At 35.8% G+C, this 23,386-nt stretch overlaps 1 protein-coding gene across 8 annotated transcripts; it reads left to right on the forward strand.

Moving 5' to 3' along the window:
• AP5M1 (adaptor related protein complex 5 subunit mu 1) lies at positions 1-21,908 on the forward strand. 8 transcript variants are annotated; one of them, XR_012415824.1, is made up of 9 exons: positions 1-146; positions 5,665-6,310; positions 11,518-11,745; positions 13,408-13,547; positions 14,239-14,324; positions 14,421-14,539; positions 17,150-17,235; positions 18,027-18,123; positions 20,643-21,908. XR_012415824.1 is itself a non-coding variant. In XM_015453248.4 (9 exons), the coding sequence occupies exons 1-9, from the start codon at positions 67-69 to the stop codon at positions 20,723-20,725; spliced, it is 1,539 nt and encodes a 512-aa protein (XP_015308734.3). In that variant the 5' UTR covers positions 1-66; the 3' UTR covers positions 20,726-21,908. The 8 variants fall into 8 exon arrangements, 6 of the variants coding, with proteins under 6 accessions (XP_015308734.3, XP_015308736.3, XP_015308735.3 ...); XM_015453248.4 differs by having other exon boundaries at positions 17,176-17,235; XR_012415825.1 differs by having other exon boundaries at positions 107-446.
• The last annotated feature ends 1,478 nt before the right edge of the window (positions 21,909-23,386 follow it).

A 23,386-nucleotide genomic window follows, 5' to 3' on the forward strand; every position in this document is an offset into this window, starting at 1 on the left:
GTCGGGAGGGGCCCGTGAAGAAAACAAGCGGCTGGCGATCCGAAAAGAGGCTCGACGCTACGGTATATGAGGAAGTTTGATCCTTGCGGGCCACCGTTCCGGAAGTGGAATTTAGAGGAAGAAAGTACCGGAGTTGCAGGGGATAGGTAAATTTCTCAACGTTATAGGTTGGGGTTCTTAGAACTTTTTGTGGTGTATGTTGAGCTAGAGCGACTCAGAAGTGTTAGTTACCTCACCTAAAAATAACCTCTCTGCTGAGCGCGACCGGTTTGTGGCGCAAGATGAGCCTTGAGGCTTCTGAGACAGCCGGTCTGCACTGTTCCTCGGTGGCGACCTTATTTATGAGATGAGTTAATGCTTCACTGACTTACCATGGCGCAGCGGGCAGTGTGGCTTATAAGTCACGAACCGGGAACTCCACTTTGTGGCACCGTGAGATTCTCCAGGTAAATGCAAATCTGAATCCTGATCGATGAAGTAGCATAGTTTTGTGGTGCTTCGTGGCCCAGGTTTGCCACGAAGAGCTGCGTGACCTTGGACTAGCCAGTTAACAGACCTCTGTTTCGTCTGTTAAATAGAGATTTTAATAGTCTTACCTTACAGTGTTGTGAGAATTGAGTTGATGACTCGTACATATTAAGTATTACGGTGTATGTTTTCTATTAGTATTGGATTTTAAAATGACCTCCGTCTGCTTAGGATTAAAATGGAGATGACTAAGGGAAAGGTAGAAAATTTACTGAGCACTAAACATGTTTCAGATTTTCAACATGCATTGACAAAATCATTCAGGAACATTTTATTCTACTGAAAAATCCATGCTAAGTTACATCAGACTTTTTTGTTGTTGTTGTTGTTGTTATCGCTATTTTTTGGAAACGGAGTCTTGCTCTGTCCCCCAGACTGGAGTGCAGTGTTGCGATCTCGGCTCACTGCAAGCTCCGCCTCCCGGGTTCACGCCTTTCTCTTGCCTCAGCCTCCCGAGTAGCTGGGACTACAGGCGCCCGCCACCACGACCAGTTAATTTTTTGTATTTTTAGTAGAGATAGGTTTTGCCGTGTTAGCCAGGATGGTCTCGATTTCCTGACCTCGTGATCCACCCGTCTCGGCCTCCCAAAGTGCTGGGATTACAGGCGTGAGCCACCGTGCCCTACCCAGATTTTTATTTTTATCTTGTAAATTTGTGTCATTGGTAGAAATCATCTGTTTACAGTTCCTAATTGTTGAAGAAAATAGAAACACAAAAAAAATTAATTCACTTTTTCGTATATTGTGTTAAGTTGATCTGGTCCCACTTTTAGAATTTGCCCTGTGTAATCAAAATAGCTCTGTTAAGAGAATTATACAATAACTCATTGTAAAATGTTGGTGGCAATCGACTGGGTCTGTTCACCTTCTGTTCTCTGGTCGTTGATAATTCTTTTTTGTCCCAATTCGTTCTTCCCTGAAGAAAGTTTATAGTGAAGTAGCACCATAGTAGAATTGAGATCGAGGCAGAAAAAAAATGATTGTAATTTTAAATGAAAATTGGTTGGCAATGAGGATATGAAAAATTCCTTCTTTGCAACCTAAACAGTTTTTGTTCCGGAGGGCATCAGAGTTGGAGTTTACCATATCCCCGCAGGATTTCTGGCTGACACTAAGCCCAACATTTGTTGTTGGATCTCAAATACAGGAGATTATATATATTCTTTAGTACATACTTTACCAGGCGCATCAGTCCATCCAAAGTATCTCTCATTTTACTTTGGTTACATATTCCCTTTGGTTACCTATTTCTAACTGCCGTTCTCCTCCCCTTGACAGGTAGATCTTACATCTTCGATGTTACCCTTTTTCATTGTATGCATTTTTCAAATTACATAATTAAATGTGCTTTAGACTTCACTTCCTAATGTTACATTTGTCAGATTTCTCAGTACTATTTTAAAGAAACATCCATGATACTTTGTGTTCATCTAAGGCAGCATGCCCAATAGAATTCTTTATGATAATGGAAAGGAGAAATGTTCTTAATTTGTACTGGCTAATACTGTAGCCACTAGCCACAAGTACCTATTGAGCTTTTGAACTGCAGCTAGCATAACTGAGGAACTCAATTGTTACTTTTGGGTAATGTTAATTAATTTTTATTTAAGTTTAAATCGCCACATGTGGGTAGTTCTACTGTGTTGGACAGTACAAATCTAGGCCATTGTTTTTTCTTGCTCTGTATTACTCCATGGTTCACATCCTACACATTTTACCTGTCCCCTTTCCCTAGTGACGACCTCTCCCAAATTTTGCCTCCAAAGAACACTGCCAAAGTATGCATCCTCAAATTGGTCCATTGGGCATGTCTATGCCGATTTTGACTAAAGACTGCCAAATAATCTGCACGTTCACCCACCTACGCACTCACTAGCAGCAAGAAGGGGTTCCCATATCTCCATTCTTTCCTAACATTTAATTTTTTCCAGTAAAGGACATCTTATTTTCGTTTGCATTTCTGTGTGTAATAATGATTGTTAGTCCTTTAAGTTTCCTTTACTGTGAATTGCCTGTACATGTCTTTTTTTTCTTTCAAAGTTGCTTGTTTTTTCCTCTGAATTTGTAGGAGTTTGTTTTGTATTCTTGATGTTAGTTCTATGTCATTTTTAGAAAGTACTGATATTTTCTTTAATTTTACCATCGTCAATTAACTTTATGTTTCCCTTGGTTAAACAGAAATCACTAATTTTGATGCAATCGAAGTAGTCGCTTTTGGGAATTTGTTGAAGTTGTTTCTTACCCATATTTCCCAAAAATATCTTCCTACAGTACCTTCTCTTAACTTTATAATTTCACCTGTTACATTTAGGTCTATAACCCATATGTAGTCCATCTTTGGATATGGTGTTAAGTAGGAATCCCATTTTGTTTTTCTCTGTACTGTGGATCAGTTTTTCTGACACCACCTTTTAAGCAGTATGTCATGTCTTCATTAATTTGTGAGGCTATTGGTAATGTTAGTTATGTCTTCTCATATAAATGTTGGTTTGTCTCAGTTCTAGTGCTTTGTCTTTCTTGTGCCAATACCATATCTGTTGCTTTTGTAGCTTATCTTAATATCTCATAGAGGTAAACTTTTTACTTAAAAAGAGTAAACTTTTTATCTTAATATCTCATAGAGGTAAACTTTTATTTTTACTTAAAAAAATAAGTTTCTTAAATCCTAGTTTTCAGAATGACTTTTAACTGTGCTCAGGATATTATTTCAGAATAAAAAGTCAGATATGTTTGGATGGGCTTTTCAATACATTTATGGAGGTAGCAAGTTGGGTTCAAATAATTTAATTCTGTATCATTGAATGACTTAGTTAAATTTTATTGTATTTTCAGTTTTCTAACCTCTTGGGGCAGGTGTTAGAGCTACACAGATATGCACTGACATAAGTGTCAATAAGTGGCCAATATTTAAGATTTAAGAAGGCAAATGATATTTTCTCTATCTAAGTACTTATTTACCATGACAAAACTTGGTTAAGATTCTGGTTTAAAGGTTTCCTTTCCAGATAATAATAGCATCCAGTTACATCTGGCTTAGGCCGGTATCATACCCCATAGTTGTAGACCCATTTAAGCTTTGAATCCTGTTTTAGAAAAAGCATATAATAAATTAGAAATGATAGGTTGAGTCATCCAACAAAATATTCATTGAACACATATTGAGACATTGTATAAGGGTCCCAGATTAACTTATCTTCACAGTCAGTTGTGAAATTTTTATACTTAAGAACTTTATCCTCTAGAAAATTAGATAATAAGAGATTGGACTACAGTTTAGTACAGAGATCTCTACTATTCATATACAGAGATTTAGATTAATAAATGGCATTAACCTGCTATGCCATGTCATTACTGGTGTGCTACCTGATTCTTCCCCTTTCTCACTCAAGAAAATGCATCAGAATGTAAGTGAGATTTACCTATGCATGGGTAACTGCTTTTGGGTTTTTTGGTTGGCTGGTGGTTTTTTTTGTTTGTTTGTTTTGTGTGTGTGTGTGTGTGTTTTTTTGAGATGGAGTCTCACTCTGTTGCCCAGGCTGGAGTGCAGTGGCAAGATCTCAGCTCAGCTCACTGCAACCTCCACCTCCCGGGTTCAAGATTCTCCTGCCTCAGCCTCTCGAGTAGCTGGGATCACAGGCATGCACCACCACACCCAGCTAATTTGTGTATTTTTAGTAAAGACAGGGTTTCACCATGTTAGCCAGGCTGGTCTCAAACTCCTGCAAACTCCTGCCCTCAAGTGATCTGCCCACCTCAGCCTCCGGAAGTGCTGGGTGAGCCATTGCACCCAGCCTACATATAGATAACTTTGAATACATTCTATTTTATATATATATATATATATATATATATATTTTTTTTTTTTTTTTTGAGATGGAGTCTGGCTCTGTCGCCCAGGCTGGAGTGCAGTGGCCGGATCTCAGCTCACTGCAAGCTCCGCCTCCCGGGTTCACGCAGTTCTCCTGCCTCAGCCTCCCGAGTAGCTGGGACTACAGGCGCCCGCCACATCACCCGGCTAGTTTTTTTTGTATTTTTTAGTAGAGACGGGGTTTCACCGTGTTAGCCAGGATGGTCTTGATTTCCTGACCTCGTGATCCACCCGTCTCAGCCTCCCAAAGTGCTGGGATTACAGGCTTGAGCCAACGCGCCCGGCCTTTTATTTTTTTTAAATATTAATAAACATCAATTTTTTTTTAGCAAAAACTGTTTTAGCCAGGTATGTTTTTGACTCTGGTAAAAACTGCTGATTTGTTGCCACCCCTTTATTTACAAACAAGAAGATAGGCTAAGGGAAGTTAAGTGATTTACTCAAAAGTTAACAGCTGATAAATGACGTTGTTCTGGACTTTGGAGTGGAGGTAGAAGGAATGAGGAAAAGTACATATTTTGGAACTGAGAAACTGTGATCTAACAGATTTCTGTAAATAAGCAAAAACATCTTCTGTTTCCAACCAAAGAAAAGATAAATTAGTAACTGCTTACTGTTCAACTCAGCACATGCAAAAACATTCTGATTTTATTCTTTTTTATTACCTAAAAGTATCTTCCAGGGCCATAGAGATAAACCGTTATTACTAAAATGATCTTCCTTGTGTTTGTAGGGATTGGCAAGAAGACTCAGGGTACCTGTCATTCACTATAGGTTGAGTAGAATAGAACATTCCTTTTAAAATTATACCATCTCAACTAATGAATCCAAAATTGTGGAGGGTTAAATTGAACCACTTTGTTAGTCCTACTGTAGCTGCTAAGACAGAATCAGAAGAAAAAAAAAGTTCTTATAGATGCCTAAAATGGTTCAAGTATATACTCCTTGCTGACTAAGATGATATCTGAGTGGCTGAGAGACAAGGATTTTGAATTAGAATCATGTACTCTACCTAAACTAAATAAATAAATTGAATTAAGCATTTTCAATAACAGATTATATACCAAATATGAAAGTTACTCTAATAGTAACTTAATGGGCATTATAATTTTTTGGTTGTTGGCATTTGTGGTTGTGTGTATGTATTTGTTTCTCATGTATTTTATTATTATTACTGTTTGCCTTATATTTGGGAGTTTTTAAAAAATTCTTTCATCTTGGTTTTACTTGGAAGAATCACTTATAATGTTTCCGTTTCCATAATGCAGGCGGTATCCAACGGTTGAAAAACGAGCCAGAGTCTTCAATGAAGCAAGTTATGTGCCTATTCCCGAAGATGGTCCCTTTCTTAAAGCACTGCTCTTTGAACTTAGATTATTGGATGATGATAAAGACTTTGTTGAGAGTCGTGATAGCTGTTCACGCATCAATAAAACATCCATTTATGGACTCTTGATAGGAGGTGAAGAACTCTGGCCCGTTGTTGCTTTTCTGAAGAATGACATTATATATGCTTGTGTTCCACTAGTTGAACAAACTCTGTCCCCTCGTCCGCCATTAATTAGTGTTAGTGGAGTTTCACAAGGCTTTGAATTTCTTTTTGGGATACAGGATTTTCTTTATTCAGGTCAAAAAAATGACTCTGAGCTAAATACAAAATTGAGCCAGTTGCCTGACTTGCTTCTGCAGGCTTGTCCGTTTGGCACTTTATTAGATGCCAACTTAAAGAATTCATTAGATAATACCAATTTTGCATCTGTGACTCAGCCACAAAAACAGCCAGCTTGGAAAACTGGAACGTACAAAGGAAAACCACAAGTTTCTATTTCTATCACTGAAAAGGTAAAATCCATGCAATATGATAAACAGGGTATAGCGGATACATGGCAAGTTGTTGGAACAGTGACTTGCAAGGTGAGATTTTTCTCTGGTATTTGCTTTATCATTTTATTTAACATATGGAGAAAGTTAAATTTGCTAGTTGTGGTTTAAATAACATTTTTTATTTTCATCTTAAGCAGCAGTTGTTAAATGGGAGAGTCATGTAAAATTTTATGTTGTCTTTTTAATTCCTTACCAATTATATTAGTTATCTGTGGCTGTGTAAAGAATTGTCTCATTTTCCCCAAAATAGACATTTATTATTTTCATAGTTTCTGTGGGGAAACTACACTGGGAACTTTCAGTGTAGAGTCACTCATGAAGTTGCAGTCAGGGTTTCAGTTGAGACTATAGGCATCTGAAGGTCTGACTGAGGCTAGAAGATCTACTTGCAAGATGACTCACTCACATGGCTAACAAGTTGGTGCTAGTTATTGGAGGAAAGCCTTAGTTCCTTTCCACATGGACTTCTCAACTGGCTGCTTAAGTGCCCTCACACTTGGTGACTGGCTTCCTTCAGACCAGATGATCTGAGAGAGAGAGAGGAGAGAGAGAGAGAGACAGCCAGGCAGAAGCGATTATTTTTATTACCTAGCCTGGGAGGTTACACTTCCACTACTTTCTGTTCAGTAGAAGCAAGTCATTAAGTGGTCCATATTCAAGGGACATGGAATTAAGCTCCACCTATGAAAAGAGTAACGTCAAATAACTTCAGAACATACTTTAAAGTCACCACTCCTATTTTCCATTTTCTTTAGGGGGTGAAATTGACATCTCTGACATATCTAAAATTATATTGAAGGACTCTTATTTAAATAAGTCATTAGATTAATATTGGGTTCTCTGTAGAAATAGAAAATAGGAAGGAAAAGACAATGGAAATAACAATACAGTTAGTGGTGAGTCATGCCATGTTGAATAATGATTGAAAATAAAATCCTCCAGGTAAACTTTCTACAAGTTTATATTAGTAGTATTCTCATTTCTTTATTTTTCTTTCTTTATTCCCTGCAGTTATGTATATTTTTTATATGTCAAATTTAATGTGTGGCTGTATATAAATCTGATAGATAAAACTAGAGTTCAAGAGCAGAGAATTAGAACAGTCCTGACAGAAATATTGGGTCTTTTTTTTTTTATCCTGTTTAACGTTAAAGTTACGTAAAAGTTTTTGTGCCTATTTTAAACTCATATCTATCGTGGTCAAAAATACACTCCAGTTACTCACTTTCTTAGAAATAACTATTGTAAATGGCTCCAAAATTGAGGTGTTCATGGATTATGTCATTCTTAAGTTTTAAAGTAGTTGAATCTTTTTTCTCATAAGTTCAATGAAATGAAAATAGAAAAATAGGGCCCGGCACAGTGGCTCATTCCTGTAACCCAGCACTTTGGGAGGCCAAGGCAGGCAAATCATTTGAGGTCAGGAGTTTGAGACCAGCCTGACCAACATGGCGAAACCCTTTCTCTATTAAAAATACAAAAATTAGTCAGGCGTGATGGAGCACGCCTGTAATCCCAGCTACTCAGGAGGCTGAGGCATGAGAATCACTTGAACCTGGGAGGCAGAGGCTGCAGTGAGCCAAGATTGTGCCACTGCACTCCAGCCTGGGTGACAGAGCTAGACTCTGTCTTAAAAAAAATAAAATAGAAAAATTCACCAGTTCTGTTTTTTTTTCATTCTGTAGCAATAAATAGGGAATATGTTATTTTTGATATAATGCTAATTAATACCATGGCATTTAATGTGTCTGTTCATTGATAGGCTGACTGCAGTTTACTTGTAGGAGAATTTCAGATTGGTTCCTACTCTTAGTCCTGATACAGATTATCATGATGGGCAATTTTCTTATTTAAAAAATGTTCTTAAGGGAAAAAAAAGGGGTATACCTTAACCTACATGCTAAATGTTTCTTTAAGGTTGTATGTACATAACATAACTGTTAGCCAGACATTCTTTAAGTACTTCCAAAACTTACTGTTTAAAGGAATTTTATTGTGAAGCCCATTGTAAATGGAAATAATCATCTTCATTTTATCCTACTCTGGTAGAAAACCAGAGCCAAAGGCCAGTGGTCCAAAGTTCTAGACCTCATTCTTCCACTAATTTTCTGTATGTCTTTAGAAAGTTACACAATTTTGTGAATCTTTTCTCATTTTTAAAATGAGATAAACTCTTAGGTGCCTTTTTTTTTCTTTAATAACTTTTACTGCTAAAGTTGGGTTTACATATGCCAGATTGGTTTAAAGGGTAGTACACCAATTCCTTCTAGAATGGATGTTCTCATCCTATAGTAAATAACTGATGATCTGGCATTTTAAGTGCCCAGATAGATTCATTGGCAGGTTCCATGATGGCTGATGTTTCTCTGACCCTTTACGAATGTTAAGAGATTAATTTACTAAGTATAAACTGAATATTATTAAATTATAATGGTATTTACTATTGATGTTTGCTTATTTTGTCTCCATAAATATCTATCAAAAACAAAACTACTTTTCATTTGTTCTTATTAGTTCACATATAGAAAATAGCAGATGGTTTAAAAGTTAAAACCCTAAGTTTTTTTTTTAAGTTTTAAAGTAAGATTATATGGCATATTTATTTTTAATGTGACTGACATTGTTGTAATTGTCACTGACAGACCTTATAAAGGCACTGATTATATGTAGTACTCTTCATAATGCCTGCCTGCTAAGTACTTACATTGTATAGCAGATACATAATGAATTCCCACACATGTCAAATAGTAGATAAAACATTAAAAGTGAAACATTTCATATTAGAAATTGAAAACAAAAGTAGGTTTATAATTAGAAAAAGATAGCCAGTCAGCAAACATTTTTTATTACTGTTTTCTATGCATAGAAATGTGTCAGGCACTAGAGATACTAAGAAAAATGTAACGATTCTTGTTTCAAAGAATTTAAAACTTGAAAAGAGAAATGGACCAGATACCTGTAGATAGTGGACAGTTAATGCATGGTGCAATCTATGTATATGATAGTGCATTAGGAACTAAGTGTTATGCTTTCAGAGTTCACTAACTCTTAAAATATTGTGTAGTTCTGGTGAAACAGAAGATACTAATAATTCTTATGGGGCTCAGTTGGTCAGTTTGATCCAGGCTTTAATAGAGGTGAATTTCAAGAGAGAGGTACAAAGACCCTGGCTACCTACACAAACACAAGTAAAGTATGTCAGTCTGGTTGGGCCAGAAGAAGCCACTATAAGATTTATAGGAGTAAAGATGTTTAACATAGAAATTAGGGCTTATTCAAGAAGCACTGAGGAAATAAGTCTTTGATCCTCTAGCTATAGCCTTTCAGAAACAGTCACTGAGGAGATAGTCAAATCAAAAGTTCACAAAGAAGTCTGAGAAACTGCCATGTCTGTCTGTTAATGACCTCACAGAGGAAATTCAAGGAAAGGTCCGCAGAAGTATAGCATCTGGCCACTTTGGCCTTGAAGTAGGAGTTCAAGGACAGGTTTGAGAAGCTGACCTATCTGGCTTCAAGGAACTTTCAAGAAAAGTTACTTCCTTTTCTCTTTTCCCTTGTGAATCTCTCATGAGTACCTCTCATTGGCAAACTAACCCAGACTACATAGGGAAGAAGATCCTGGGCTTCTCTGCATAGCAAAGGTAGGCTATAGAGGTGATAGAGAGTGTAAGACTTCACAGAGAGCATCAAATGAGCTAAGACATGAAGAATGAAAGCATTTACAGGGAGAAAACATTGCAGCTGGAAGGAATAGCACATGCAATAGCACATGCAAAGGTGCATTTGGAGGTATAAGACAGTATGGTTTATTTAGGAAAATGCAAGAATCCAATATGACTACATGTAAGTTGCAGGGTAGAAAATTATTAAGGAGGTAGATTAAAAAACAACCCCATTAAAAAGTGGGCAAAAGGCATGTACAGACACTTGCCAAAGGAAGACCTACATGCAGCCAACAAACATGAAAAAAAGTTCAACATCACTGATCATTTGAGAAATGCAAATCAAAACCACAATGAGATACCATCCAACACCAGTCAGAATGGCTATTATTAAAAAGTTAAAAAACAACAGGTGCTCGCAAGATCGCAGAGAAAAAGGAACACTTTTACGGTGTTGGTAAGAGGGTAAATTAGTTTAACCATTGTGGAAGACTGTGGCAATTTCTCAAAGACATTGAGGCAGAAATACCATTTGACCCAGCTATTCCATTATTGGGTATATACCTAAAGAAAAATCATTCTGCTATGAAGATACATACACACGTATGTTCATTGCAGCACTATTCACAATAGTAAAGACACGGAATCAACATAAGTGCCTATCAATGATAGACTGAATAAAGAAAATGTGGTACATATACACCATGAAATACTGTGCAGCCATAAAAAGGAACGAGATCATGTCCTTTGCACGGACATGGATGGAGCTAGAAATCATTATTCTCAGCAAACTAATGCAGGAACAGAAAACCAAACACCGCATGTTGTCACTTATAAGTGGGAGCTGAATGACGAGACCACACGGTCACGGGGGGAACGACCACACTGGGGCCTGTCAGTTGGGGAGGTTAGGGGAGGGAGAGCATCAGGAAGAACAGCAAATGGATGCTGGGCTTAATACCTAGGTGATGGGATGATCTGTGCAACAAAATACCATGGCACGCGTTTACCTAGGTAACAAACCTGCACATCCTGCACATGTACCCCAAAACTTAAAAGTTGAAGGAAAATAAAAAGGAGGTAGATGAGAACCAAACAATGAAAGGCTTTACAAGTAATTCAGAATTGAAGTAGAATCACTGAAAGCATTCGAGCATGGAAAAAGTATAATAAAAATTATGTTTCATTAAGATAGCTCTGGCATGGAGAGCTAGGAGGATGGAGGATTAGAGGACTGATTATAGGAAAGCAAGTCCAGAAATATTTAGTGGGCTGTGGCAGAAATTGTAAGGGCCCGTATTAATGTGGTTCAACAGGAATGGAGAAAATTGAGCAGATTTAAATTATCTTTGTAAGAGCTTTAGAGATAAGCAATGGAGTCTATGAGGGCCCTCCTGGTCTCTGGCTTGGGTGTGTAAGAACATGATACCATTAATAAGAACACAGAAAGCAAAGAGAACAATACCTAGAGAAAAGTAAGTTAATTGGGGAAAATGACTTTGGTAAATTTTGAGAAGCCTGAAACAGACATTTGCTTCTGAGATTTTGGTGATAATCTTTCTGTTTGCATTTCAGTGTGATTTGGAAGGAATCATGCCAAATGTTACCATCAGCTTGAATCTCCCCACCAATGGATCTCCACTTCAAGATATTCTAGTTCATCCTTGTGTAACTTCTCTTGACTCTGCAATTCTGACTTCTAGTAGTATTGATGCAATGGATGACTCTGCATTTAGTGGGCCTTACAAATTTCCATTGACTCCACCTTTAGAGTCATTCAACTTATGCTACTACACTTCCCAGGTAAACAACCCTAGAATAGTTGAGAGTTTGCTGATCTTTATATTCATAAATACTATTGATAAGTAAATAATTCACACTCTTGGTATGAGAACTTAGAAAAAGTTCTATTTATCAGACAATAATTGATGAATGAAGATGAAGATTTAGGCCGGGCACCGTGGCTCATGCCTGTAATCCCAGCGCTTTGGGAGGCTGAGGCGGGTGGATCACTGGAGGTCAGGAGTTCAAGGCCAGCCTGCCAACATGGTGAAACCTTGTCTCTACTAAAATACAAAAAGTCAGCCAGGCATGGTGTCGTGCGCCTGTAGTCCCACCTACTTGGGCGGCCAAGGCAGGAGAATCGCTTGAACCCAGGTGGCGGAGGTTGCAGTGAGCCAAGATTGCACCAGTGTACTCCAGCCTGGGTGACAGAGCGAGACTCCATCTCAAGAAAAAAAAAAAAAGATTCACTTCTTTGAATGAGATACCTCTTATCTTTGGTGTCGGTAACTACTTGTAAATAGCTTTCAAAATAATTGAATTTTTTGTTTTAATGTTCCCTAAAAATGTTCACGGTCATGGGATAGATTTTGGTATGATTTAGTCGTGGTTTTAACCATGAACGTAATAAAATACCCCTCATCGCAGGCAACCTGAATTACAAATATATATTATTACTCATATCTATTTATTTATTGAATAACTGCTTGTGTGTTAGACATTGTCCTAAGCATGTTACATGTATTTTCTCTAGTACTGTAGTACTGGTAACAACCTTTAATTAGACATTATCCCCATTTTACAGCTCAGGAGAGTCACAGAGAAGTGAAATGACTTGCACCAGGTCTATAGTTGATAAATGGCACTGCCTGGATTTGAACCCCAATTTTTCAGACTCCCAAACCTCTTTTCTACTATACCATTTATCTCTTGTCCTAGTTGTGGATGAGCAGGTTAGAAAAACCTACTCAAGCTAGCTTAAGTAGAGCAAATTTATTTTGAGAATGCAATAGGCAGTCTCATTGCCATTTAAGAATAAGAAAAGAAGCAGACACAGTTCTTACTGGGACTGGAACCAGAAAATTAATATCAGCCTGTACTCAAGGTCCACCTTGTCTGTCACATGTCTGCTTCTCAGTCTCCTCTCTCAGCTGGCTTTCTCTGCTAACACATGACCTTACAGCTCTAGGGCTTGCACTGTGTAAGTAGTCTTTCTGTGTCTTACTTCACATGTACCAGAAATAATGATTGGCTCACCCCAGCCTACAAGTTGTTTCCCCTTCAGTCAGTTATTGATGACCAACCAAGTAAGTTACTGCTGAACGAGGGGATTGGAGAACTCATGGGATTCAATTGGAGAACAGGAGCTGTGGGCAGATTGGCAGTGCCTGCTGCACGCCTACTGTATACCCTATGCTGCAGGTCAGAGAACATGGAGACGGGGAGCCTGGATGAGCAAGTATAGGAACAAGAATGCATTGTACACCTTTGTAAAGCACTTTTCTCATCTCTGAAAACAGAGAGAAGAATCCCTATCCTTAAAGCGAATATAGATTCATCATTGCTGTTACTAAAACAACTTGGAATAACCTCTAAGTCATTAAAAGTAACTCTTCTCAGTTACTTTTGGTGTTTTAGACCCATTAACCTGAGAATTATATAGACATTTATGTTTCTTTTTAGGTCCCTGTCCCACCAATTTTGGGATTTTATCAATTGAAGGAGGAAGAAGTACAACTAAGAATAACCATTAATTTAAAACTTCACGAAAGTGTGAAAAATAATTTTGAATTCTGTGAAGCTCATATACCTTTTTACAATAGGTAGGAATAAAATCTGTATTGCCATAATTTCTGTCTTCCTTAATACATTCCCACTGCTCCACAATAAATTGTCTTTCTCTTTTACCTTATTTTTAAGGTCTGAATAATTTTATTCTATTCAAATGAATGCTGATTTTCATGATATAGTCATAAAAATAATCTGTTTACCTTTAGATATGCCTTTATCTTTCTAGTAAAACTTACTAGTAAATTATACACTTAAACCAATGTAGCTTCCTCAGGAATTATTTTTCTAGCAATTTTTCCATATACAAGTCAAACCAAACTATCAACAACCCGGTGAATTAGCCAATTATAATATTACTTTATTATCAGTTCTACTTTTAAATTTATTCTGCAGCACAGATTTTTGTCAAAGTATATCTACATATGTAGTAAAACCATAGTCTTAATGTTATAGCAACCTATGTGACTGTATTAATACATTTTATATGATTTCATAGTTGTCTTAAGAACTAATAATGAAATACAGATCATCACCAAAAATGTTTATGTGTGTTTTATTGTTTTTCAAGATTTAATATTCATTATTTTTTCTATTCTGGAAACTTGAATACACATCTGCTTTTATGCTGTCCTTGTATTAAGTAACAGTGGCCAAGTTTGACTTAGATCTCTTAAAACTGTTACATCTGTGATCTTTTTCTATTTTATCCCTTTCTTTTTAAAGAGGTCCAATTACACATTTGGAATATAAAACTAGTTTTGGCCAGCTCGAAGTATTTCGAGAGAAAAGCTTACTGATCTGGATTATTGGTGAGCAAGTTTTATTTATTGGTTTTTTTTTTTTCTTTTCATTTACTATAGAATCTACTTGATTTAGAATAGTTGATTGGTATATTTGTGTTTTAGGCCAGAAGTTCCCAAAATCAATGGAAATTAGTCTTTCTGGAACTGTAACTTTTGGAGCCAAGAGCCATGAGAAGCAGCCATTTGACCCAATTTGTATTGGAGAAACAGCATATTTAAAGGTAAACGTATTTATATGGCTTACTACAGTAGAGCCCTTCCTTTGTTTATAAATTGCATATTTCTAGTTGATTTTTAATGTTTTCCACCAATTGTTTTAGAATTCTATTCTTTTTGTCTGGTGTAAGTTCTCTTTTGGATTTTTGTTTGATTTTTTATTGTTGTTTAGTATTAGTCACTTCTATTTCACTTAATACTTGAACATTTTAAAAAGCCAGGCATAGTGGCGGGGTGTCTGTAGTCCCAGCTATTGGGGAGACTGAGGTGGGAGGATCGCTCAAGCCCAGGAGTTCAAGGTTACAGTGAGCTAAATTTTGCCACTGCACTGCAACCTGGACAACAGAATGCAACCAGATCTCTTTTAAACAAGGGTTTTTTGTGTTTTTTTAAAGGGAACCAGCTAACCTAAATACCCCAACTCAGTCTAATTCCACTCAGCTCTTGGTTATCAAATTTGAGATTTGGGCCAGGCCTGGTGGCTCCCACCTGTAATCCCAGCACTTTGGGAGGCCAAGGCGGGTGAATCGCTTGACTCCAGGAGTTCAAGACCAGCCTGGCCAGCATGGTGAGACCCCACCTCTACAAAAAATAGAAAAATCAGCTGGGCATGGTGGTGCACACCTTTAGTCACAGCTTTTTGGGAGGTTCAGATAGGAGAATCACCTAAGCCTGGGGAGTTCAAGGCTGCAGTGAGCCATGATAATGCCACTGCATTCCAACCTGGGTGATAGAGTAAGACTCTGTCTCAAAAAGAAAAAATTTGAGATTTGTGTACAAAAAATAGAAGACGTAGTCCTTACCCTCCAAGAATTTTTCAGTGTTGTACATCAACAATTTATCAGTGCTAACAGCTTTGATATTTCAAGAAAAAGGTGCTACAGCTGAAGTTATTGTGGAAAGCTTTACAGTGGAGGTGAAGTTTAAGCCAAACTCTGAGGCCTAGATATGCATGAATATGAAGACTTGAAGACTGACTAACAATTGTTTAGGTAAAGAAGTTACTTAAAAGAGTAAAGAAGGATAAACAAGGCATGCTTAGAAACCAGTGCTAGAAGTAGTAGTACTATAAGAGACTGGATACATAATTTAGATTAAGATTATACAGAATTTGAATCTGACTTTTATTCCTTTGGTTGATGGTGTACTTTTTTAAGTAGGGGAGTAGTCTTTCACAAGTGATACTTTATGAATGTTAATCTGGAATGGACGTAAGCAAGGTGAGTAAAAAAACTAGAGACAAGCCAATCTATAGCATATTAATATTCCATATGAAAGGGTAATATTATAATAAGTTAATAATGCTGAGTTAGTGTAGTGTCAACAGAAAGAGAAAAGAAGGGAAAAGGGAGAAAAATGAAGGGACTGCTGTAAAAGCTGTGATAAAAGTAAAGCCTTGACTACTAAGTAAATACAGAGACAAGAAATGTTTTTGTTCAAAGATGATATTGTTAAAAAAAAAAAAATGGAACTTAAACCAAATTTGACGCTTTTGAAGAGGGTAGAGACATGTGAATCTCATTCGTTCATTGTTTTATTCCAAATATCTAGTCCAGGACCTAGCACATAAATATTTGCTGAATGAATGAATATACCTAAATTATTGATATGAAGAAAATTGGGAAGAAATGGGTTTCATATCATATTTTTGGCTGGTAATAGCAATATAGCCCATTGTAAATGTTCAGTGGGTAGCTAAAAATCTAAAGCTTGATTCATAAGAGAAGGCTCAGCTGTATATAAGGATTTAGGAATTATCCACAGAGAAGAAATAGTTGAGGCAGTGAAAATAAATAACCGAAAAAAGATAAAATAATACAGGAAGATTCAGAAGAACAAGTGAGGCAATTGAAGGAGTGATTAGAAAGGTAGCGAGAAAACCTAAATAAAATGTATTAAAGAAATCAAGAGAAATACAGGCAATTAGGGGAAGTGGTAGTGAAGTCAGAAGTATACTGGTGATAATTCATTTCTTCTATCTTGGCTTCACTTGTGTCCAGAAGCTTTGTTTCAAGGATTATTATAAAAATTCCTACTTCAGATACCTTTCAGAAAAAAATGTGGAATGTTACCACACATTGTATGTCCTTCATGGGTTGGAATTATGATTTTTCTATTCATTCCCATCACCAACCAGTTACACTCACATTGAAAGCATGTAGCACATATTTTTGTTGACTGAATGATCTAAGTGTGTTTTACAGTATTTCAGTTGTATGGATATCAGTCTGGTCATAACTTATACTTATAACTATACTTAATGTTGTATTGAGAATTATACCAGCGTTGAGAATTATACCAGCATTGAGAATTATACCAAAAAAACAAGCAAAAGCCCTTTATTATCAGAGATAATTTGAGTTGCAACAGGAAAAAAAAATTGCTGAGAAGATCTGAAAATTACATTCTAAATCCCATCTTATGCATGTGATCAGTTAGTTTGGTAATTAATAAAGTTAGGAAATGGGAGAAATTTTGTGGGAATAGAGATAGGAGAAAAAATATATAAAAAGATATCAGGGTACTGCAAAAATCGGGAGCATTTAGCAGCAGAGATGAGGAGAATCACAGCAAAGGAGAACAGGCGCTCCATGAAATGTAGATTTTTTTCACAGGTCATGTGAATGTTATTGTAACTTAGGGGCACCCTGGCCACTACACTGCAACCTGGACAACAGAGTGTGCTATGTCTTCAGAGAAGGTACTAATGATTCACTCTCTTACAGCACAGTGTAATAGTTGGCATGTGTAGTGATAGCCCCACATTGTCAATGAAATCCAGGAATTATGGAGGATGTTTTAGAAAGGTTTTCTAGGTAAGGGAAAAGGTAATTCCTAAGCTTAGTTCTATAAAAGTTAAATTTCACCCTTCTGGAAAATTAAGTAGTACAGCTCATTCACCCCAAACACAAGATAAACTGATGTTTCTGTTTTCATAATTACATTATATTTTGCTAGAAGGTTTACACTTTCCTGCCTGTAAAAGACTTATGATCTAGAATATATCATAACCACGTAGCCCTAGGGATAGAAGAGAATATACGGCATACAAGACAGCAGCACAGTGGGAGACAGCACCAGCTTTTGGAGTCGGTGTGGTCTGAGTTCAAATGCCAGCTCTGCTGCTTATGTGCTGGGATACCAGTTGCTTCCATCTTTGAACCTCAATTCACTCAGCATACCTTGCAGTATGGATTAGAGCTGTTAGTGAAGTGCATATTGTGTGTTAAGTACTTCATAATGACAGCCTTACAAAGAAATGGCCCTAAGGCAAAGGGAAAAAAAATTATGTGTGTGTTTTTGTATACATATGTGTGCACACACACATGCACACACACACAATTCAAGTTTAATACTTGTGTATTAAATTTTTTATTTTATTTTGTCAACTGTGTAAAATAAATTCGCTAAAACTGGGTCAAGGGAAAAAATGTCACCATCCTTTTTACCAAATGATCACCTTAATTTGGTATATTTCTCTCTTCTTTCTAGCTTCATTTTAGGATCTTAGATTACACACTCACTGGGTGTTACGCAGATCAGCATTCAGTTCAAGTTTTTGCATCAGGAAAACCAAAAATAAGTGCATGTAAGTTATACAGATTCAAACTAACTTAAGGGAACTAAAATGGTGTTTGCAGTTATCACCTAAGGTAAAATTTGAATGTAACAGAATTTAGAAATTAGAGAATAATCCCAATTTATAAAATTCTGGACTTATCCTACCCCACATAACTGTTTGTGTACTTTGCACTGTCCTCTGCCTTCTCCTTGTTTATAAAGTGGTCTGGATGAGCAAAGATTGGGATAGAGGTGAACTTCAGTATAAAATTAGATTTGTTTTTCTCTGGTTATTTTATTCAGAGATGATTCACAGAGACTGTGGTGTTGAACAGACAGGACCTAAGCCTGGCTCAGCCATTTCATTAGGTGTATAACTTTGGGCAAATTAGTGAACTTCTTGAAGTTTTAATTTTCTTGTCTATAAAATGGAAATAATAGTGTGATTTACCTCAGGCTTGTTATGAGGTTTAAATAAGATTATATTGACTCAGTATGATACTTAGCATATAGTATGGATTTAGTAGATACTAGAGATGGTTCTTATTTAAAACTTTCAAATATCTTTAGCAAATATTGCAATCAATAAGCATTATTTAGCACCTTCTCTATTCTTAATCAATAGGAAGACAATAAAAAAGACGTTTCCGGATTTTAGTATGTTTAATGGTTGGTAAAGTATGGATCTATATGTGTGTACACACACACACACAACATATGAAAATATAATGAGACAAACAAACAATTTATAAATGAATCAAAATTATTTAATTCAGATCAAATGGAAATATGTAACATAGAATAGTAGCTAAAATGAGGTAGAGTTACCTAAACTTAAGCAAAACCTTTTTGCCTCAAGGAGAATAAAGCTGTTATATGTGTGGACAAGAATGATCCCAATTTACACACATTTTTGTTATTATAGTTAGATTAATATTTCTTAAACTAAGGATTAGGGTTCCTAAAACAGGAAGAAGAGGAAAGGACTCTCCATGGACATTTCAAGGGAATTAGAGAACTTAGAACTACAGAATTTTAAGCAGCTACTGTGCATGACAATATAACTTCTATGTAATGTAACCAGAGTAAACCAGTATTCTTTACTTCCCTAGGCTTGCCCTGTGTTTTCTCTTACATCATTTTTTTGTTGTATATATGGGACACTGAAAGCAAACAGACCAGTATTTTAGATTGTCTATGGGAAAATATTTTAATTTATTTATGTTAACTAAACATACCACAGTAATTTCCAGAGAGCATAATACAGGATGGGAATATACCTACTTCTTAATACAAAATATGTTGAATGAAAGAACTCATTTTAAATTAATATTATGACCCATCTTTTCTTCCTCTGTTAGTTTCGGAATCTGACTGCCAGTTTGTGCAATTATGTAAAACTTTATTTTGCCATCATCTTGACAATAAAATCTATTTTCAAAATATACAACTTAGTTTAAAAATAGTAATAATAATACTTTAAATAGTAATGGCTAATTTAATTAATTTAGTAAGTTTAAATAATAATGGCTAATGATAATTTAAATAATAATGGCTAATATTTATTGCTTACTATATGCCAGGCAAAGTTCTAAGTGTTTTATGTATATTATCTCATTAATCCTCACAGCACCCTATGTAAGTGTTGTTATCTCCATTTTACAGATGAGGACACTGATGGAACTGAGAGATTAGGGTCCCATAGCTAGTAAATGGCAGAACTGGGAGTCAGATACTCAAGCATTCTTGCTCTAGAACCTGTCCACTTAACAGTATGCTGTCTTGCCACTCATTGTTACTGGGTTTGAGTACTTTGAAGAGAACAAAAAAGACAATATAGTCTATATTCTTTTCATTTATGAAGAAGGGCATGAAGAAGAAAGTGAAGGCTGAATTGTGTATTTAATTATATTTAATTGGATATTTAATTATATATATATAAAGAATTTACATATGTAATTCCAAATGAACATTATTATCTCAACTTTACATATCAGAAAACTTTAGTTCAAATAGGTTGCCATTTTTGTAGGGTTTCAAAGCTATTTTTAAAAAGGCTTAAATTGATCAGAACTAGAATAAGAAATCAGTGAAGCGAACCGTTTAGAATGTTGCTAGGAAGTTGGGTGTTAATTTATATCTCTGACATTTTGGGTAAAGAATAGCAAGACCCAGAATCAGGGCCATCGTGATAAGGTTATAGAAGAGAAACCAATGAAAAATGTTTACTGTTTTTACAGTCAGAGTAATGGTCCATACGAAAAAGATTTTAGAGAAAATGTGAAGATAAAATTGGCAGATTTGGCACAAATGAGAGATATTTCATGTAAGGTCAAAGATGGGTTGTTCAAATATTTAATGAGTCCGTATTTGTAAAATGGTAAAAGTTATAATAAAGTCTTGATAATATCAAATTAAAATGAATATTTCAAAGTATTGCCTTGAAATAACTGCATTGCACAATTTCAAAAAATCATGACTTTGCTCTCGCTGAATTTTTGCTAAGATAAAATAGTCTTATCATTAATTTCTTTTTCTTTTCTTTAGACCGGAAACTAATTTCTTCTGATTATTACATCTGGAATTCTAAAGCCCCCGCTCCAGTAACATATGGATCATTATTACTGTAATAGTCTCATGTTTAAATGGGATTATATAATGATAACAGTTTGAAGGAAATCATAATCTTACATTTTTAATGTGGATGCATAGAACCTGTGAGTGAAAAATCACTGAATTATTTAATTGTAAAAGTAGTCTTATTTGGTGTTTGTAGTCTGATAGAACTTGAAAGGATGTTTTAAAAGCTAATGTCTCCAATTTTGTTAACCTTTGATTTTATGCCAGTATAATTCAGAACATAGAAAAGTAATGATTCACTTGGGCTCATTTTAGACTAGTCCTGGGTCACCCTGCCACACTTGTTTCTTAGTGTTTCTGTGGCAGACATTGCTAATCAATTATAGCCCTTTTCTGTACTGAGCCTTGGATAAAGGGTCAGGCTCCTTTTCAGTTCAGAGATTCAGGGTTGTAGATGATGTGCAATATAAAAACTATTTTCTCTTCCACATCTAAGTACTAAGCTCCTAGTATAAGGTGTTGTTGCACAATACCAGAGGCCATGTTAGAAACAACTACATCTCTTCAAAAAACAGCCAACAGAGACAAAGGAAAAGTGTTTAAGTAGTAACCTGTTCTTCTTAATCAGAACTATCCTATTGACTAATAAAGAATCTGCATAATTCTACTTTTCTACTTAAGGTGTGTAATCTCTGTTCGAGAGTTAGTTTTTAAGTAAGCTTGTTAATCTGCCACAATGACATTTTGCTTAGGATGTCAGTAGCCATATTAAGATGTGTGGAATAGCTTCAGAAGAGGATCATAGTGTTTTGTAATCGTTTAATGTCTGCAGCTAAATTTTTAAAGGTAATTTAGATCTAATACTGCTCTTTCTGTGTCTTATTAAGTTAAAATTAATGAATGAATTCTGGAAAAAAATTCAAAAGGCACTCTGTGGGTAGAGAGTATCATTTAAGCTTATTTTAGTCACATGTAGTATATATCTCCTTAAAGCTGTCACTCTCACTTTCTTACCATTCTCTTGATTTCTTCAGAAACCATCTAATCATCTTTATTCTCTACCTACTTCTGCAATTATATGTCATATTATGTTTTCAGAGCAGTTCATTGTCAAGTTGGACTTTAAGTGACCATTCAAGAAAAGATGAAATCTCACGAACCTCAAAACTTCATTCATGTCTTTTTACAGATTAGAAAAAAATATGCATTAAAGATTAATACTCAATTTGATAATATCTTGGGTTCTGTTTTTTAATGAGTCTTCTAAGGAAAAGCTTAGAAAATTTGCTAACTCCTCAAAAAAGAGCATGATAGTTTAAAGGGATTGTGCATATAAATTTAGGATTTGAAATATGATTTTTTAATTAAGGTCAGTCCTACTCATAAACTCATTTTCTGCAAAGCATTATCATGGCATAAGGTTCTGTGTTCAAAATTATCCCAAGTAACAAAGAAAAAAGAATAATTGCCTGACCAGGACTTTAACTTGTTATTCTAGCTTAATCATAGATAATCAGCAGTGAAAACTTTCCTTTAGAAAGAAGAAAATATCATTCCCTGTAAGTTATTTGATCTCTCTTAAACTCAAATAAAGCTTAACATTTCACTTATGTTGATAAGTTAATGGTAATGGAGCCATTTGGAATCTTGATTGTATAAATGTTTACCAAATACACTAAGGTAAGCAAGAGGCATTTATCTAGTGAGTAGGCGAAGATTTAATATAATAATCCCCTAGGCAAAAGTTTATAAGCAGTTAGAAAAATCAGTGAATCTTCTATTTGGCATTTCTAGAAACTGGAGGAAAATCTAGGGTGTCCTGGAAAAGTGATGAGGTGTTGGGGAACCTGATGCCATCTGTTGCCATTCCATTCTAACATAGTGCTACAGAACTGAACCAACTTAGGTTTTCATCCCATTGAGATCAGCTGGGCACACTGTGATGCTTTTGATTTTGTCTAGAAACCTGTCACTTCAGGATAATTTCTGAAGACAGAGTCTGTTTCCCGTTTGGTAGGTGACCTGTTTAATGTTTTCCCTGTGTCTGGGAACTCCTTAGTGTAATTAGCGACCTTTGAACTCCACAACTAATCCTGAGCTATTTTGTATTCCTTACTCATCTTTAAGGCTGGACCTTTCTTTTCTTCAGAGTCTGCTGCCACAATTAAAGAAGAAACAGCTGCATTTCAAAGGGATTCCTATTCCAGAAGCTTAATCGTGATTGACATGTTCTTATTCTAAGCTATAAGACACTCTAAGAGTCCTTTCTTGGGTTAAAACTTCAATCATTTTCTAAAAAATTATCTCACTATGGATTTTATTCATTTTCTTTGATAACTATTCTTTGCATTTTTTAACTTGAAAGATGCTTTGCGTTTGCAGTGCCTATGAGCAGCTACTTCCAGTGAAAGATTTGGATAGTGTCAGACCTTCTCTAGATGCAAAATTGCTAAATTCCCTTTTAGTGCCAAAATATGATTATGAAATCTGATGTCTATCACATAGGTAATTGTTCTTCAATAAATTTGAAAGGTTAAAAAAAAAAAGTGTTAAATTTTTTAGAATGAACTCCAGAAAAGATGGTTCATGATTTTGTAAACCCTTTTCTCCATTTTTTACTAAACAATATTTTAAAAACTTTTTAAAGCCAGCAATATAGTACTCAAGCAATACACCCTTACAGTAGTGGCATTTTTTTTTTTTTTTAACTT

Source organism: Macaca fascicularis, chromosome 7 (genome assembly GCF_037993035.2).
Source record: "Macaca fascicularis isolate 582-1 chromosome 7, T2T-MFA8v1.1".
Classification (NCBI taxonomy): domain Eukaryota; kingdom Metazoa; phylum Chordata; class Mammalia; order Primates; family Cercopithecidae; genus Macaca; species Macaca fascicularis.

What these genes read in the sequence shown, in the direction of transcription:
- AP5M1 (XM_015453248.4), top strand. Translation starts at nt 67, where the DNA reads ATGAGGAAGTTTGATCCTTGCGGGCCACCGTTCCGGAAGTGGAATTTA. An exon ending in CATATACCTTTTTACAATAG is followed by an intron (nt 13,548 to 14,238) that starts GTAGGAATAAAA and finishes TTCTTTTTAAAG; the next exon opens with AGGTCCAATTACACATTTGG. An exon ending in CTTACTGATCTGGATTATTG is followed by an intron (nt 14,325 to 14,420) that starts GTGAGCAAGTTT and finishes TTTGTGTTTTAG; the next exon opens with GCCAGAAGTTCCCAAAATCA.